Source organism: Tympanuchus pallidicinctus, unplaced genomic scaffold (assembly GCF_026119805.1).
Source record: "Tympanuchus pallidicinctus isolate F22 unplaced genomic scaffold, pur_lepc_1.0 scaffold15, whole genome shotgun sequence".
NCBI classification, from domain to species: Eukaryota; Metazoa; Chordata; class Aves; order Galliformes; family Phasianidae; genus Tympanuchus; species Tympanuchus pallidicinctus.
This window is the reverse complement of record NW_026294669.1, coordinates 1,351,147-1,366,260: the sequence shown is the minus strand read 5'-3', so window position 1 is coordinate 1,366,260 and position 15,114 is coordinate 1,351,147. Positions and strand designations below refer to the sequence as shown.

At 48.0% G+C, this 15,114-nt stretch overlaps 1 protein-coding gene and 1 long non-coding RNA gene across 8 annotated transcripts in view; both read left to right on the top strand.

Moving 5' to 3' along the window:
* LOC128076884 (uncharacterized) overlaps positions 1 to 15,114 on the top strand; it is a 182,699-nt gene that overhangs the window by 134,179 nt on the left and 33,406 nt on the right. The window lies entirely within an intron of this gene.
* FMNL2 (formin like 2) overlaps positions 1 to 15,114 on the top strand; it is a 108,044-nt gene that overhangs the window by 89,521 nt on the left and 3,409 nt on the right. For 5 of the 7 annotated variants that reach the window (XM_052675202.1, XM_052675206.1, XM_052675203.1 and 2 more), the window contains exons 14-25: positions 937 to 1,252; positions 1,612 to 1,809; positions 5,354 to 5,478; positions 5,935 to 6,137; positions 6,979 to 7,213; positions 7,950 to 8,018; positions 8,671 to 8,751; positions 9,111 to 9,240; positions 9,581 to 9,744; positions 10,382 to 10,483; positions 10,956 to 11,054; positions 11,960 to 12,083. In XM_052675202.1, the coding sequence (XP_052531162.1) occupies positions 937 to 1,252; positions 1,612 to 1,809; positions 5,354 to 5,478; positions 5,935 to 6,137; positions 6,979 to 7,213; positions 7,950 to 8,018; positions 8,671 to 8,751; positions 9,111 to 9,240; positions 9,581 to 9,744; positions 10,382 to 10,483; positions 10,956 to 11,054; positions 11,960 to 12,083 (1,846 nt within the window). Of the gene's footprint in view, positions 1 to 936; positions 1,253 to 1,611; positions 1,810 to 5,353; positions 5,479 to 5,934; positions 6,138 to 6,978; positions 7,214 to 7,949; positions 8,019 to 8,670; positions 8,752 to 9,110; positions 9,241 to 9,580; positions 9,745 to 10,381; positions 10,484 to 10,955; positions 11,055 to 11,959; positions 12,084 to 13,744; positions 15,113 to 15,114 lie in introns of those variants that run through there. The other 2 variants (XM_052675205.1, XM_052675204.1) reach the window with 2 other exon arrangements.

Below are 15,114 nucleotides of genomic sequence, written 5' to 3'. Positions count from 1 at the left end.
CGTGATGGGAAAACTCTGGCTGGATGCCACGTTTCAGGGGAGGGATCTGGTGTGCATTTTGTGTCTGGGAGGCAATGGCTGTTTTAATGGGCTGAGCAATTTCTGCTAGCTTTCTGATTTTGAACATAGCACAGATTCCAAGTAGAACGTCTTGTCTGTACTCTCAAAGATGGGCATTTAACTCAGTATGCCAGCAAATCAGCGATCCAGACGAGTACATCGTACTGCTCAGGTCTGTAGTGTTCCTGGTTGAGTTTTGCACATGTGGTTGGCTTTGGAGAGGAGTTCAGGGTGGAACTGGAATCTTCCAGACTTAGTTTGCAAAGTATCTAGCACAACCTGCTTTCGGTGTACAATCCAGACATTATTTCTTAGCATGCTATTTTAATAACATAATATTAACTAACCTCAGCCTAAATGTTGACCCACAGCATGACTGGTATCTAGGCTTTCTTCTGAATGTCTGCCTTGGCTACTTGCAGATTCAGTCTCTGCTTCGGATCAGGAGCTCTGTTCCTACTTCCCTTTATGGGTCAACATCTGCTCATAGGCAGAGCAACCAGCAAGGCTCGATACTCTGTGTTAGAGGAAAAATCGAGGTAGCATACTAATTTTATGTATTTAAGATTAACATAAGAAATGGAGGCATTATAAAAATAAAACAAATAGCAATCAGAATTTCTGTGTCCCCAGGTGTTGGTATCTGGTGGGTTTTCTCACAGGGCTCAGTGCTGCACACAGCCTTAATGCTGGCGTGGGAAAAACATAAAACAAGTTCTTCCTCACCCTTGAAGATGTATGGTTTGCATGAAAATGCCTTGTTAGATAATGCCTGGCACAGTGCACGGTCTGGTGTCAGGCTGCCTTCTGTTTCTGGTGCTGGTATTCTGTTTTGTGAATACAAATGCAAATCGCTCGTTTCTGTGGCCTTTGCAGGAAATCTACAAGGATGCAAATAGCCAGGTTCACACCTTGAGGAAAATGGTGAAGGAAAAAGAGGAAGCCATCCAGCGACAGTCAACACTGGAGAAAAAGATTCATGAACTGGAGAAGCAGGGGACCATTAAGATCCAAAAGAAAGGCGATGGTGACATCTCTATCCTTCCTGTTGCTCTGGCCTCTGGGATGGTGCCGGCGGGGGCAGAGGCTGCAGCTGGCACGTGTGTCACATCCACTGCTGGAGCTGCAACTTCTGTACCACTGCCACCACCTCCACCACCATTACCAGCCTTAGCAGCAGCATCTGAGGCAGGTAAGGAGCGTCACGAGTTGGCTGTGATCTGGAGGTGGTTTGTTATTCTGGGGTCAATCACAGTAGCCTTGCGCTGAAAAAACACCATCAGTTGTTGTTACGAGGTTGCAGACCGTGTTTGTCTGATCCATTTCTGAGCTCTTAATTAGGCATTGGAAAATACTAACTCCCCTTGTGAGGGTGGTTTCCTCCCATGCTTGTACGCTGAGATAATTCGGTGAAGGGTCCAACAAATACTTGGGCTGGTAGAGAGGTGCAGTCAGGACAGGGAGGGTAGAGGGCCCCGCTGGGAGTTGTTCTGCGTCTGCTTGTGCCACGTTGGTTCCTGTTCACCTCAGTTTGTCCTCTCCTTTCCACAGTGCCAAATGGCCCCGTGACGGTGCCAGTGCCACCTCCACCTCCACCGCCGCCTCCACCGCCGCCCCCAGCACCGCCGCTGCCGGGTCCTGCCTTGGACACGACTCCTGCCGCCCCTCTGCCCCCACCACCCCCACCATCAGCACCCCCCCTGCCTGGCACCGCCTCTCCCACCGTGGTTTTCAACTCAGGCCTTGCAGGTAAGGCTCCCGTGTGTCTGCCAGGCACGTGGAGTGTTGGCTGGGGGGGCAGGATGCAGAGGTGGGACTTCTTTTCTCTTAGTCCCCTGGGTAATACTCGTCATGTCTATCTGCTGTTATACTTAGAAAGGTTTGCGAAAGGAAAGATGATTTATCAATTAAACAGATTTGGTTTGATCTGTAGGAGAGAGCTTCTTCAGTGAAACTGAAGCTGCTGCCAGAAATATTTTTCTAACGTGATCATTTTTGGCTTTAAGTGAGCAAAAGTGCAGAACTTCGTGGTTTTGATTTCTTCCCAGTGCACGATGAAGAAGAATCTGTGCAGAAGAGTAGCAAACTTTTTGTAATGTTTTGGAAGGAAGGAAAATTTCCTGAGAGTCTTTAATCGTGTTTTTATGTACACTCTGTCCTATGCCAAGCAGCCCATGCAGCAAACGGCTGTTAATTGGTATCACACTCCTTCCCCTCCAGGAAATCTCAAAAGCACGTTATGATTTCAGAAAGAGAGACTTAGGAGCCTTTACTCTCCCCAATGGGCTTTGCAGAGCAGCCCAGTGGTTCTGCAGCATGCAGAGCTCATTGGCACCATGGCTGGGGCAGCAACAGAAAGGCAGGTGTGCCCTGCCCAGCAGTTTCCTGTGCTGATGGGCTGCGAGGGATCCATGGAGAGGATGGCATCAATGTATCTGTGGTCAGAGCTGTTCTGCCTTGCTGCCTTTTCATTCCGAAGCTGCTGGCTTGATTTTTGTTGTGTCCTTCACCATGTGCCAGGGGGAGAGGATTCATCAGAGCAGTTTACAATGCCCCTCCGGTTTCTGCTGCCAGCTTTGCACTTGGACTGAGATGCTGGGGCAGTATGTCAGATTGCAGAATGTTTAAAACCCAGCTGAGTATCCAGGAGGTTCCCCAGTTATGTATGCAGAGGCTGATGGCAGGGGGTGTTTGATGTGGCTGTGGTACAGGTGGGACATGTCCACAGGCAGGCAGGGTGGGCATTTTGTAGTGGATTAGAACTGAAAAGGAAAATGAAAGCACCTTTTCTTGATAAACCAGTTACATGGCAAGTAACGTTTCTCAGGGCAGGACCCTTCTGGGCTGGGGGGAAATGGGTGCAGCGATAAATCCTGCTGTTCTGAACACTGCTAACATATTTTTCTCCATTCTTTCTGCTTCCTGGTAAGACGGGCCGATCAAGCTCTTCTGTAGGTTGCTTTCTGCTAAGTATTTAACTACCTTCTCCCCTTCCCTCTGTCCTGCTTTGCTGTGCCCTGTGTGTGCCTGTGACTGTGTGTTTGTGTCCAGGAGGTGGTGGGAGGGCCGAGGCGGGTGCAGAGGGGTTGCTGGACACAAGGCACGCGTTAGCTTTGGGTTTGCTGCCAGCCAGCAGGATTTGGCCTTCCCAGGCCCTGATCCAGCAAAGCACTTCAGCACGTAATTAAGATGTGGCTTCTTTTGGGCTGCCCTCCAGCCACGACTGTGTCCCCGCTGCGCTGCCCTGAGCAGTGCAATTCTTGAGGACATCACCTTGCCAGCTGACAGCGTGTCTTGGTAAGAGAGAAGATTTTGAAGGAAGAGATTTCGAAGGCATTTTGTTCAGCTGAGCGAGGGAGCTGTCCTGAAATAACCTGGGAGCAGTTACTAATCTATTCTAATGTATGCATGAGATGAAGATGTGTTTTTCATGGGAGTTTTAGCTTGGAAAAAAAGTCTTTTATTTTGGGAATTACTTAGGATTAAACACATTCATTGTACAAAGTGTAAAGCCATTTGGTTTAGATGAGCAGAAGTTGACGGTGTTCATGTCTTCCAGTTGGACAAATATATTTCTCAGAGTATTCAGACTTTCAGGCTGAATACTGTGTACTTTCCTTGTCACTCATAGAGATTTGTTTTGAGCAAGTTCTCTAGCTGGGAATTTATTCTTTGCAGCATCCTTGCAAAAAGGAACATGACTTGGAATGTACACAGACACACAAGTCAACTGTTGCTTTGGAAGTGGTGGGACAAAGCAAGAGTGGTGTTTTCAGCATTCACCTGGTTCTGGTGCACAACAAGAGCTGTGCCCTGAAACTGCTGATCTGTCATGGCAAAAACATGCAGCATCAGTAGGGGAAAGTCAAATAGTTATTTGCTCAAGTGCTTTGCAAGCTGGGAAAGTGTCTTCTGTAATCAAGGAGAAAATAATCCAGCATCTCTATGTAGCATCGAATAGATGCCCCTGCTTTGGATGCAGGGTAGGCAGCAGTCAGGATTTCCTTGGAGCAAGCGCTGAATTGAGCTGAGCCGAACACAAACTGTCCCCACCTTGGGGAGATGTGAACCTGCTGTGGGGTGCAGGGAGCCCAGAGCTGGGTGGGAGGGTTGGGACATGGGCATGATGCTGCTCAGCCTGCCTGGCCCTGCTCACAGGGAAGGGGCTCTTTTCTCCAGCACTGGAGATGAGGGGCTTCTGTTGCTTCTTTGCAGTTTGGGAAGAAATGGTTTCTTTACTAAAATTTTTGGAGTGCCACATTCATCAATCACTGCAATGAAGATCCTGAATTTGCAGCAACTAGCAGCTACGTGTTTTCATCAGCATACAATGAACTGAGCACTGAGTTAACAGAAATGTTCATGTGCCCTCCAGATCTGTTAGGAATAGGAATGAAGTTGTTTTCTTTACTCCTATGTTACTTTTTGTACTCCTTTCACTGATGAATGAGAGTAGTTTCTTTAGCTTCTCTATGTGGATTACTGAGACACGAATTCTGCATGACCTGAAAAGATGAAAGCCATTACTTAAAGTGTGTGAAAGCTCATGTGTGCTGCAACCCCCTGTTTTGGCTTTAAAAGGTAGCCCTGACCCCTCTGAAAGAGCACTGCCCCATTGCAGCAGTGGAACCTTGGGAAAGGAGCTTTCTTCCTTCTTGTCACCTGTTCTGAGTTGAATTTTGTGATGCATCTACTGCCAGTGACACATCCTCCACCTCAGTGGTGGAGGTGTGTCCTCAGTTGGCAGCTTTAGCTGTTGCTAAGGGCTGAGGCCACCATGCCTTCGTTGATGTGGATGGTGCTGCTTGCCGTGCTGCTGTTAGCAGCTGGGTTTGGGCTGCACGTGCTCAAGCAGCCCTACACTGTGCGTGGCCATGCACCAGCTTGTGCCGAGGTGGGCTCTGCAGCCAGCAGGACAGGGTTAAATTTGGCTGCTCCATCAGTTTTCTTTAGTGTTTAAAAATAACATGGGCTTTTAAAGCAGCCCAGACAACACGGGGCAATAAAAGTAATAACACATTTCCTTTTGTGTAGTTTTCACAGCCTCTGGCGTTCAGTCCCATTCTGCAGACGCTGGCCCTGAAGCAGCCAGAGGGTTGGATAAAAGCCTCTCTGCACTGCCTGCCTGTCAAGGCAGCAGGATCTTTTCAGGCTCCTCAGGGTGATCATTTAGCTATGGCCAGTTCTTCCTCCAGCGCTGGAATGCCAGCTCTATAGAGATCACGGTCTGGGCACAGGGGGTGTTTTTCAGCTGCTGGGGAGTCGATCATTTCCTTTCCTCTGGTGTCTTTAGCTGTGAAAATCAAGAAGCCAATCAAGACCAAGTTCCGCATGCCAGTGTTCAACTGGGTGGCCCTCAAACCCAACCAGATCAACGGGACGGTCTTCAACGAAATAGACGACGAGAGGATCCTGGAGGTACGAGCAGTGCTGGCTGCCTTCCGCTCCCCGTGTCTGTCCACAGCTCAGTATTGGCCCTTGCAAAGATGTACTGTGGCCAACAGCTAGGGGTAGGGCTGGTGTGTGGCATCGTACCAGGGAAAGAGGCCTAAAGCAGCCCAGAGCAGGGCTGAGCACTCAGGTGCTGTGTGGTCCCTGAGGTGAGGTAGATGCACGTGGCTGGATGAAGTCTGAGTGCTAACGTGAATATTTGCCTGAACTTCTGAACACGCATAGGGCTGTTGGGGCTGGAGGCCAAATTTCCTGATTACTGACTCAGGAGCTCATGTTTACTACACTGTGCAACCCCTGGCTGAAGTTCTCTGCTGCAGCCACAGCAGCCACAGGGTCTTACTGCAGTTCTGGTATGATGCTGGGCAGTGTGGGATACAATACTTGCCGTGGGAAGGATAAATCACTTTCTTTCCTTTTTAGGATTTAAATGTGGATGAATTTGAAGAAATATTCAAAACAAAAGCCCAAGGTCCGGCCATTGATCTTACATCAAGCAAGCAAAAAATAACTCAGAAAGGGTCGAACAAAGTCACATTATTGGATGCAAACAGGGCCAAGAATCTTGCCATCACTTTAAGGAAAGCTGGAAAGACAGCGGATGAAATATGCAAAGCTATTCACGTGTAAGTAAAACACTTGTCAGCAAAGAAATCATATTCAAGATTTACTGTGGTTTTTGGTAAGTGGAATGGCTTTGAATTGGCAGTTGATGTAAATGTTTTTGCATCTGGAAAAAATCCATCAGTAAGGATGGAACCAATCTGAATTCCCACAAATCGGATTCCCTTGTACTACAGTATGTTAACTTGCAGTTTTGTGTTGCTCTATCACTATAAGGGCTTAACAAATTAACACATATTTTATTAAATAAGCTAATTCATGTTCATCCACAGTATGTCATTGCATACTGAATTTCTCGTTTGATGTACATGGTATTTTTTCTTCTAAAGAACACTCCAGAGGCAGAGTATCAACCATTGCAGCTTGCTCCACAAAGCACAAGTTGAGTCCAAGTGCACTGGAAGCATTTTGCATGCAGTGAGGTTTATGTAATCGCCCCACGCAGTGCCAGACCCAAATGTGATACAGGTGTGTCCAAGCATAACTGCAGCATAGGACCCTACCATGCCCCATCCTGCAGGGTATGGACCCAACCTTCCAGCTCCAGCCCTCCAGCTGTGCCAGCTCCTTCTTTGGAAACAGAATCAAGGTGCCAAGCAGCATTCACACCAGCACTTATGTCCGTGCTGTCTCTGTGCAGTAAGCAGGTTAACATCTTTATGTGCAGACATGGGCAGGATTGTGCTCACAGCTGTGGGACACCCCCAGGGATGCTGGCCCCCCACTCCCTGAGCAGCCTGTGCCAGTGCCTGACTGCTCTTTGGAGAGGGAATCGTTCCTCTTATCCAAACTGAGCCTCCCCTGGCACAACGTGAAGCCATCACCTCTCATCCTGTCGCGTAGGTTTGACCTGAAAACGCTGCCAGTGGATTTTGTTGAGTGCCTCATGAGGTTCCTGCCCACCGAGAACGAGGTGAAGGTGCTGCGGCTCTACGAGCGGGAGAGGAAACCCATTGAGAACCTGTCTGATGAAGACCGGTTCATGATGCAGTTCAGCAAGATTGAGAGGCTGATGCAGAAGATGACCATCATGGCATTCATAGGCAACTTTGCTGAAAGCATCCAGATGCTGACCCCGGTGAGTGGGAGACAGCCCTGGAGATGTGCTAGTCGTGGGGAAGTGACCTGGGGCTGTCTGGCTGTGGGACACTATTTCCCCATGGGTGGGAAACGTGGGAGCTGCTCTCTGTGGTGCAAGTCAGGCTTGCAGGGCACAGTGCAGCCAGGTGCTGACGTGGGGCTGCCAGTGCAGGTTGTAGAGATCTTAATTTTCCTTACACAGTGATGGTTTGAGTGTCACGGAGTCATTCTGAGTTCTCAGAGGTAGAATGAGAAACAACTGCATGAATGAAGAAGTGCTTTTCTAGGTGTATTCTCATCTAACAGTGACTCAGAGATCCCAGCTGTTTCTGTGGCAGCTTGTACCCTGCACTGCTCCACATCATCCTATTTCTTTACCCTGTAGAAGTTTAAAACCAGTTTCAATGAAAATCTACTTGTCTGTGCCATCATGGAAAATTACTTTCAGTGCTGGTCTGAGGGCTCTTTGAAGTATGTCCCATGCATCTTTCACAGTCATAAGGACTGAAATATAAATAGTTTTCCTCAACCACATCTGAGTGTTAGAAATCTGCAGTGCAAATTAATTTTTTGAAATCCTGACATGCCAGGGCAGGGTAGCATTTATGCTGGGATGCACTGAATTGATTGAAAACGTTGCTGTTTTTTTTTTTTTCTTAGAGTGGAAGTGTTTTGAATTTAATTTTACTTTCAGGTTGTGCATTAACCAAAATTCTCCCTGTGTTTATTTGCAGCAACTTCACGCCATTATAGCTGCATCTGTCTCCATAAAGTCGTCTCAGAAGCTTAAGAAAATACTGGAGGTATGTCTGACTTTGGCTGTGCTCAACCACTCACCAGTGCATCCCCTTATGTGTACAGAAAGTGCACGTGGATGCTGGCGTACAGACTCTCAGAGGTTTCATAGAATCATAGAATCACCAAGGTTGGAAAAGACCTCAAAGATCACCCAGTCCAACCGTTCACCTATTCCCAACAGCTCCCACTAAACCATGTCCCTCAACACAACATCCAGTCTTTCCTTGAACACCCCCAGGGTCGGTGACTCCACCACCTCCCTGGGCATCCATTGCAGTGCCTGACCACCCTTTCTGAAAAGTAATACTTCCTCATGTCCAGCCTGAATCTCCCCTGCTGCAGCTTGAAGCCATTCCCCCTGCTCCTATCACTGATGACACGAGAGAAGAGGCCGACCCCCAGCTCACTACAGCCTCCCTTCAGGAAGTCATAGAGAGCAATGAGGTCTCCCCTGAGCTCCTCTTCTCCAGGCTGAACATTCCCAGCTCCTTCAGCCTCTCCTCATATGGCCTGTGTTCCAGACCCCTCACCAGCTTTGTTGCCCTCCTTTGATCACGTTCCAGGGTCTCAATATCTTTCTTGCAGTGAGGGGCAAAGTGAGGTTTCATTGTGCATTTGCCCTGAAAATTCCCTCTCTGCTCTCTTTTGCTCTGGCAGATAATCCTGGCTCTCGGTAACTACATGAACAGCAGTAAGAGAGGAGCAGTGTATGGATTTAAGCTACAGAGTCTAGACCTGGTGAGTAAACCAGAGGCAATGAGGGGACACGAGCTGAAATGCATCCCTTTTAAATGGAGAGTGGCTGCTCGGGGCTCATCAGCCCCCAGCCAATAAAGGCAGAGGCAGCAGAGCATAGTGGTCAGGGGAAGCTCTTCCCTGCACTCTCTCTGAGATGACCCTTACCAGCATTTTGGTGGCCCCTCACAAGGAGGCCACAAATCCTCAGACCGCTGTGGAAATCCACCCACTTATATGGGCCTTTACAGCCATCTCTGTCAGATGGAGAAACACTTGGGAAAACAAACACCCTTTCAGTCGCTTTGTTTGGTGTCTGCTGCACCTTAACCCAGCAATCTTGTTGCTTTTTTTCTCCTCAGCTCTTAGAAACAAAGTCAACAGACCGAAAACAAACCCTGTTGCACTATATTTCTAATGTCGTCAAGGAGAAGTACCAGCACGTATCCCTCTTTTACAATGAACTTCATTACGTGGAGAAGGCTGCTGCAGGTACTGTAACCACAGCTGTGCCCTTAGTGCACCTGCTAGGCTCTCAGTGCTTTCCCACTTGGACCAATCTAAGAACAAAACCAGGTGGTTTCAGTGTTATCTACCAATGTGGTAGCAGAGCCAATTTAGGGAGGGCCCTTAGTGCCAGCAGGTTGCCTGGCCTAGCACGCACAGCAGGGATTGGTGCTGTTAGCATCACAGCAGTGACCTCCCCTGCTTGGTGAGGGGCAGTGGCAGCCACTGCTGTGGTTGGGGGCACTTTGTAGCTGGGAGCTGGTCATGCTGTGGGTTGGGTGATTGCACAGCAGGAGCGATTCAGCAGTTTTGTTTTATTTCCTAGTGTCTCTAGAAAACGTCCTCTTGGATGTGAAGGAGCTCCAGAGAGGCCTGGATCTGACAAAGCGTGAGTACACCATGCATGACCACAACACGATGCTGAAGGAGTTCATTCAGAACAATGAAGGAAAGCTGAAGAAACTGCAGGATGATGCCAAAATTGCCCAGGTATTTCTTAATTCTTGGGGTGTGAATGACTTGGAGAAGCAGATCACTCTCTGTGCATACTCAGGGTGTTTTCTGCTGACACTGGGTTACTCTGCAGTGGGGTTTGAGTGAAGAGGCACAGAGTCTCCATGGCTCTCCTTTGTTCTGACGTGAATGTATAAAATGTGCATTACTTGTGAAATGAGGAATTATTAGTCTGTCATGGTGCATAAAAGTTTTTCCCATGATGCTGCCCTCATGCATTCTTACCATTCATTTTTTTTCTTGTGGTGAGGCCAACCTTAGGTTATTTGCTTGTGCTGCTGTTTTTCCTAGCAGTTCTAGCTGCAGATATGTCTTACTTCCATGAGCTTGGTGACAGCCCTGCACACGTTCTTGACAAACTCTGGTTCAAGCTCTCCTGCTCACTTCTGAGACAGGCTTTAGCCACGAATGAGTAGCAACATGTCACAGCAAGTGCTTGCTTTTATATACACTGCAGGGAGGAGGAGGTGCAGTTCTGTGTTTGCTCCTGTCCCCATGCTGAGTGTAGGTGTGCTCATGCCAGCCAGGGATTCCCACTCAGAGGAAATGTCAGCCCCTTACACCGAGTTCTGGTATGCTGGTGAGCATATCTTGAAGTATGTGCTTTTTGTAGGATGCCTTTGATGATGCTGTGAAGTATTTTGGGGAGAATCCGAAGACAACACCTCCCTCAGTTTTCTTCCCAGTGTTTGTCCGATTTGTGAAGGCCTATAAGGTAATCGTCCCCTTCTCTTCTGTCCTTCTCAGCATGGTTTGCCATCTGTTGTCTCAAGGTTCCCAAGAGCACAGCTTGTAGCTCCCCCTAGCTTCGATGCAATGCGAGCACAGCGGCACCAGCCCAGGGCCGCACAAATAGTTGGTTTGGGATTATTTTCAGGGCTGAAAGGCAGCACTGCTGTCTGAAATGCCAGAGGAGTCCTCAGAAACAATGTCTGTGAGATTAAAGTTCTCACCTTCAACCTCGACCCTTTGGGATCAGGGTCAGGGGCTTTGTGTGACCTGGGAGTCTCTCCCTGCCCACTAATTTCAGACTTTGTTTAGCTGAATTGCTGCACCCTCAGTTTGCCTCCTTAGAAAATGTAGTTCATTTGTAACATTCAGGTTCCTTGTAGTGATTTGAAGATGTAACTTTTTGGGTCTTTTTATGTGTGTTTGTGTGTGTGTGTGTGTGTGTGTGTGATAAATAGCAAGCAGAAGAAGAGAACGAACTGAGAAAAAAGCAGGAACAGGCCTTAATGGAAAAACTTATGGAACAGGAAGCGATGATGGAGCAACAGGACCAAAAGGTATGGAGCAGACAGGTCTTACAGGTGGGGTGCATTCATGTGTTTTTCTTCACAGCTCAGAACCTGCAGCTCTGTGCAGTGCTTGAGTTGCCCAGACTTAGAGCTACCCAGAAATGTGGTCTCTGAAAGTTTTCTCGTTTTGTGGGGAAAGCTGAAATTGACTGAAAGAATCCAAGTGTGTATTAATTCTACTTCAAAGCTTGCAAAATTCAGAAAGCCAAACAGACAAAAAGTCACCTAGCCCATGTTGCTGTTGGCCACACTTTTTTCCTGCTTTGGCATTTTACTGTTTTAAAAATCCCCTCTGTATTCATTGTGCAAAGCCCGCCGTTGCTTGCAGGGATCTCCAGATCTTTCCCTGTTTGAGCATCCCAGCAGGAGTCTGCCCTGTGTTACCACTTGATAGGAATTTTCTGACCTTTTCTTTGTTTTATTTTTTCCCCTAAATGAATGCTTTAGATGTGCTGGAGCATTTCCACAGCTCCAATGGCCCTTGTGTTTGCTGAAGCTGCTTCATGCGACTCTCATGCCTAACAGGTGCCCTTAATCCCAGCCAGGCATTTTCTGTTGGATGGAAAGCTTGTTCTCCTCCTTCAGTTAATGCTGCGTGGAGGAGAAGGCTTGGAGTCTTATTCCAAGTGAGGAGAAGGTTTAGGATGGAACTGCAAACCTAAGAAAGAGAAACAGCTTGGCAGCCAGGCCAAGTTAGCTTGTAACTCTGGCTGTCACCCCCAGCTCCTGAGCTCGCCATGCTCACGTCTTTTCCCTGGGCTTGCAAAACTGGGCAGAAAGGTGGCAGTTACTGGTGTTCATTGCTGCAGGTGGGGTCACCTGGTCTTTCAGACAGAGGAACTGCAGCAAAGATCCTTACAAATCCTTACAAACCCTCTCTTCTTTGCTTTCAGTCTCCTTCTCATAAAACAAAGAGGCAGCAGCAGGAGCTAATTGCAGAGCTGAGGAGGCGGCAGGTCAAGGATAACAGGCATGTGTACGAAGGGAAGGATGGTGCTATTGAAGATATTATAACAGGTAAAGCCCTTTTGTTCCATAATCTCAGAGGCCCTTTCACCAAGGTGAAAAAAGCATATCTGCCTAATAGCTATTGTACGTGCATTATGTGATTCTTGTAGAGCTGCTGGAGCACAGCTTAGGAGATTGTTTACATGACGTGAATCAGTGATAGAAGGTTCTGCTAAGGGAGCAGACAAAGCCCAGTAACCTGCTTTTGCGTGTTCACTGTCGGCGCTGCCCATGTTTGTCACAAGCACAGACTTGGGGCACGTGCTGTTTCTGACCTCTTCTCTTTCAGCATGTTGGGACACACTTGGTCTCTGATCTCTAGAGTAAGCAGCTCAGATCTCAGCTGATATTCGGTGGGGATATGCATGCTGTGCAGATCTTTCCCAGAAATCTTTACTTTCCCATAACTGGAATGAATGACAGATGTTTAACATTATTAAGAGCCTGCATTTTCATTAAAATGTACTAGCAGTAATTGCACCACATTATTGCACACTTACAGGAAATCATTTAGTCAAACCTGAATGATGGATGGCCCTGAGCAGCTTCTGGTTTTACTGCTTTTCAGTTTGGCAGAAGTCTGCCCTGATCACCACTAGGCTGCAGAGGGGGACAGAACCCACCATCAGTGCTAGGGAAGCAGGGACGTTGTGAGCTGCTAGAGCTCCTCTGAGTCGTGCTGTGCTCAGCAGTCTGTGCCACTGCTCTCGTTGCAGTGCTGGGATTTTAGTGCACTTCTTCACCTGTGGTGTGGAAGGATCAAGACTGTAACACTTTGATGGCTTTACAGCAGTTGAATTCTGTTGCACAGAAAGTCAGCAAAACAATCTTTGGGCGAGACGGCCTTGACTGCTTCTCCCAGATGTTTGTCATATTGTTTCCTCCCTCTGGGAGGAAGAGGAGAGCTGCTTTACCTTTCAGTGAGGAATTTTTGCCCAACTGCATGAGAGGGTTGGAATGCTCTTAGTGAAGCTTTCACAACTCTTTCTAACGTTTGATTAAGAGATTCCTATGATAATATTCTCCGTGTAAGAGGCAGACTTGCTGTAATTCCCAATCACTTCTGCTTCTACATCTCCTTTGGACTCCTGGAAGCTGGTGTGGTTGGTGAAGTGGCTCTGCTGCTCAGTGGGAGAAACAGATGGTGCAAATGATGCCAGCCTGCGTGCAGCCCCCTGCCAGCATGCCAGGCTCAGCCAACCTGACCATCCCCTGTGGTGCCCAGCCCTTCCAGCTATGGGGTGCCCCTGGGCCGCCCAGTGACACATGAAGCACAGAATGTCAGGTTGAACTGAGGTCACTTGGCTGCAGCCTGTGACAGCTCGTGCAGTGGCACGGAAATAATCAGAGGTGTCACTTGATGCTGGCTTAGTGCCTCATCAGGTGCACGGGGAAGCCCTGCTGGCTGGGACAGGATGGGATGCCGTGTGAAGCCACGCTCTTCCAGAGTCGTGGCCTTTACCTTTAGCAACAGTCTTTCAAAACCAGAGACAGATACGCAGTGACTTAAAACTGCCTCCTTACCAAATCCTCCTGCGCTGCGGTGTCATGGGCTGGTTGGAACGTGCAATCCTGTACCTGGTTGTCCTTAACCACGCGCTAACCGTGTACTAATGCCATCGATCTGTGCTTCTCACTGCTCTGTTTGTTTGGCTGTTATTCCCATGCAGTGCTGAAGACTGTGCCCTTTACAGCTCGAACCGCCAAGCGGGGCTCTCGGTTTTTCTGCGAACCTGTTCTCACTGAGGAATTCCATTACTAAACTATTCCTCTTTCACATCTGATGCTCTTAGACAAAAAAAGGTTGCTGTAGATTTTTTGACACTTCTCCATTTGTATGGACCTCAGCCAGGATCGTGTGAATGTTGAGTGTATAGCAATGTCCGGCGTCCGCCTGAAGTCGTATCGATGTCACCTTCATTGCATGTGTTGTGTTTCAGTAACGTTTTATTTCATCCCATTCAATCTGTGTTGGATGCTTTTGGCCATCCTCACATTTCAGAGGCATTGCTAATCCTTGTGACAAGTGCCATAGAACAGCAAGTGGGGGAAGTCACAGTAGATTCGGTGCTGGCTCCATAGGATGGACAAGGCTCAGGCCAAACACAGTCGTACTGTGACAGTTCACTTGGCTTTTCTATGTCATCTCTGCTGGCTGCAGATCTTTCTCTGCATGCAAATGTACCTGAGTAGTCTGCATGTAATAACTGAGCTGTAAGCTAGGGGAACTGTGCATGGCTTTGGTGGGACCTCCTTGGGCGTTGCTTTACTGGTCTGGAAGGGTTATCTGTGGTAAGGTGTCCCCTGTGCGAGGAGCATCGTTTCGGCCTTTCTAACCCTTGCCTGCATGTTTGCATGTCAGACACAGAATGGAGTACATCTTCTCTCATTTGTTCACATCCACGTCTAACTTTTTCAGTTCCATGCCAACTTTTATCAAACTAAAATTGGTAATATTAGTTGAGCATTAACCAATTCTCACGGAGGCCAGCACGGTGCCGTGGGCTGCGTAACAGCGTGGGGTGAGAGCTGGGCTGGGTGGGAGGCAGCAGGGCTGGGATGTGCCAGCCCACAGCTATGGGCACGGGGCAGAGCTTGGCATGGAACTGAGCACCATAATCCTGTGGTGTGCAGTGTCAGGAGGGTGTGCTTAACCCTGCATGTCTCTTAACACTGTTGTCTTGAATTAAGGACGGATGGCTTAAGAAGACAACAGTGTTCACTTGGCAATATGTATTTTTATGAATGCTTCTAATAAAATTGCAAACTATAATCAGCTCAACAGTTATTTGCTCTTTCAAGTTAATTGCTGTATTATCTTCCTGGAGCCAATCTTCAAAGCAGCTTGGAATTTGGTTAGCAAGAGGGAAGGGTGGCCCTCGTGTCCTTTCCTCTCCTCCTCTAACCTCTCATGGCCTCGGCCTCACCCCTCCTCTCGCTCTGCTGGCTAACATGCCTGCCATTTTTGAACGCTCAGTTGACTTGCTCTCCATTTCCCATCCCATTTTTTACTTAACCATCATTTTTTTTTTTTTTCTGT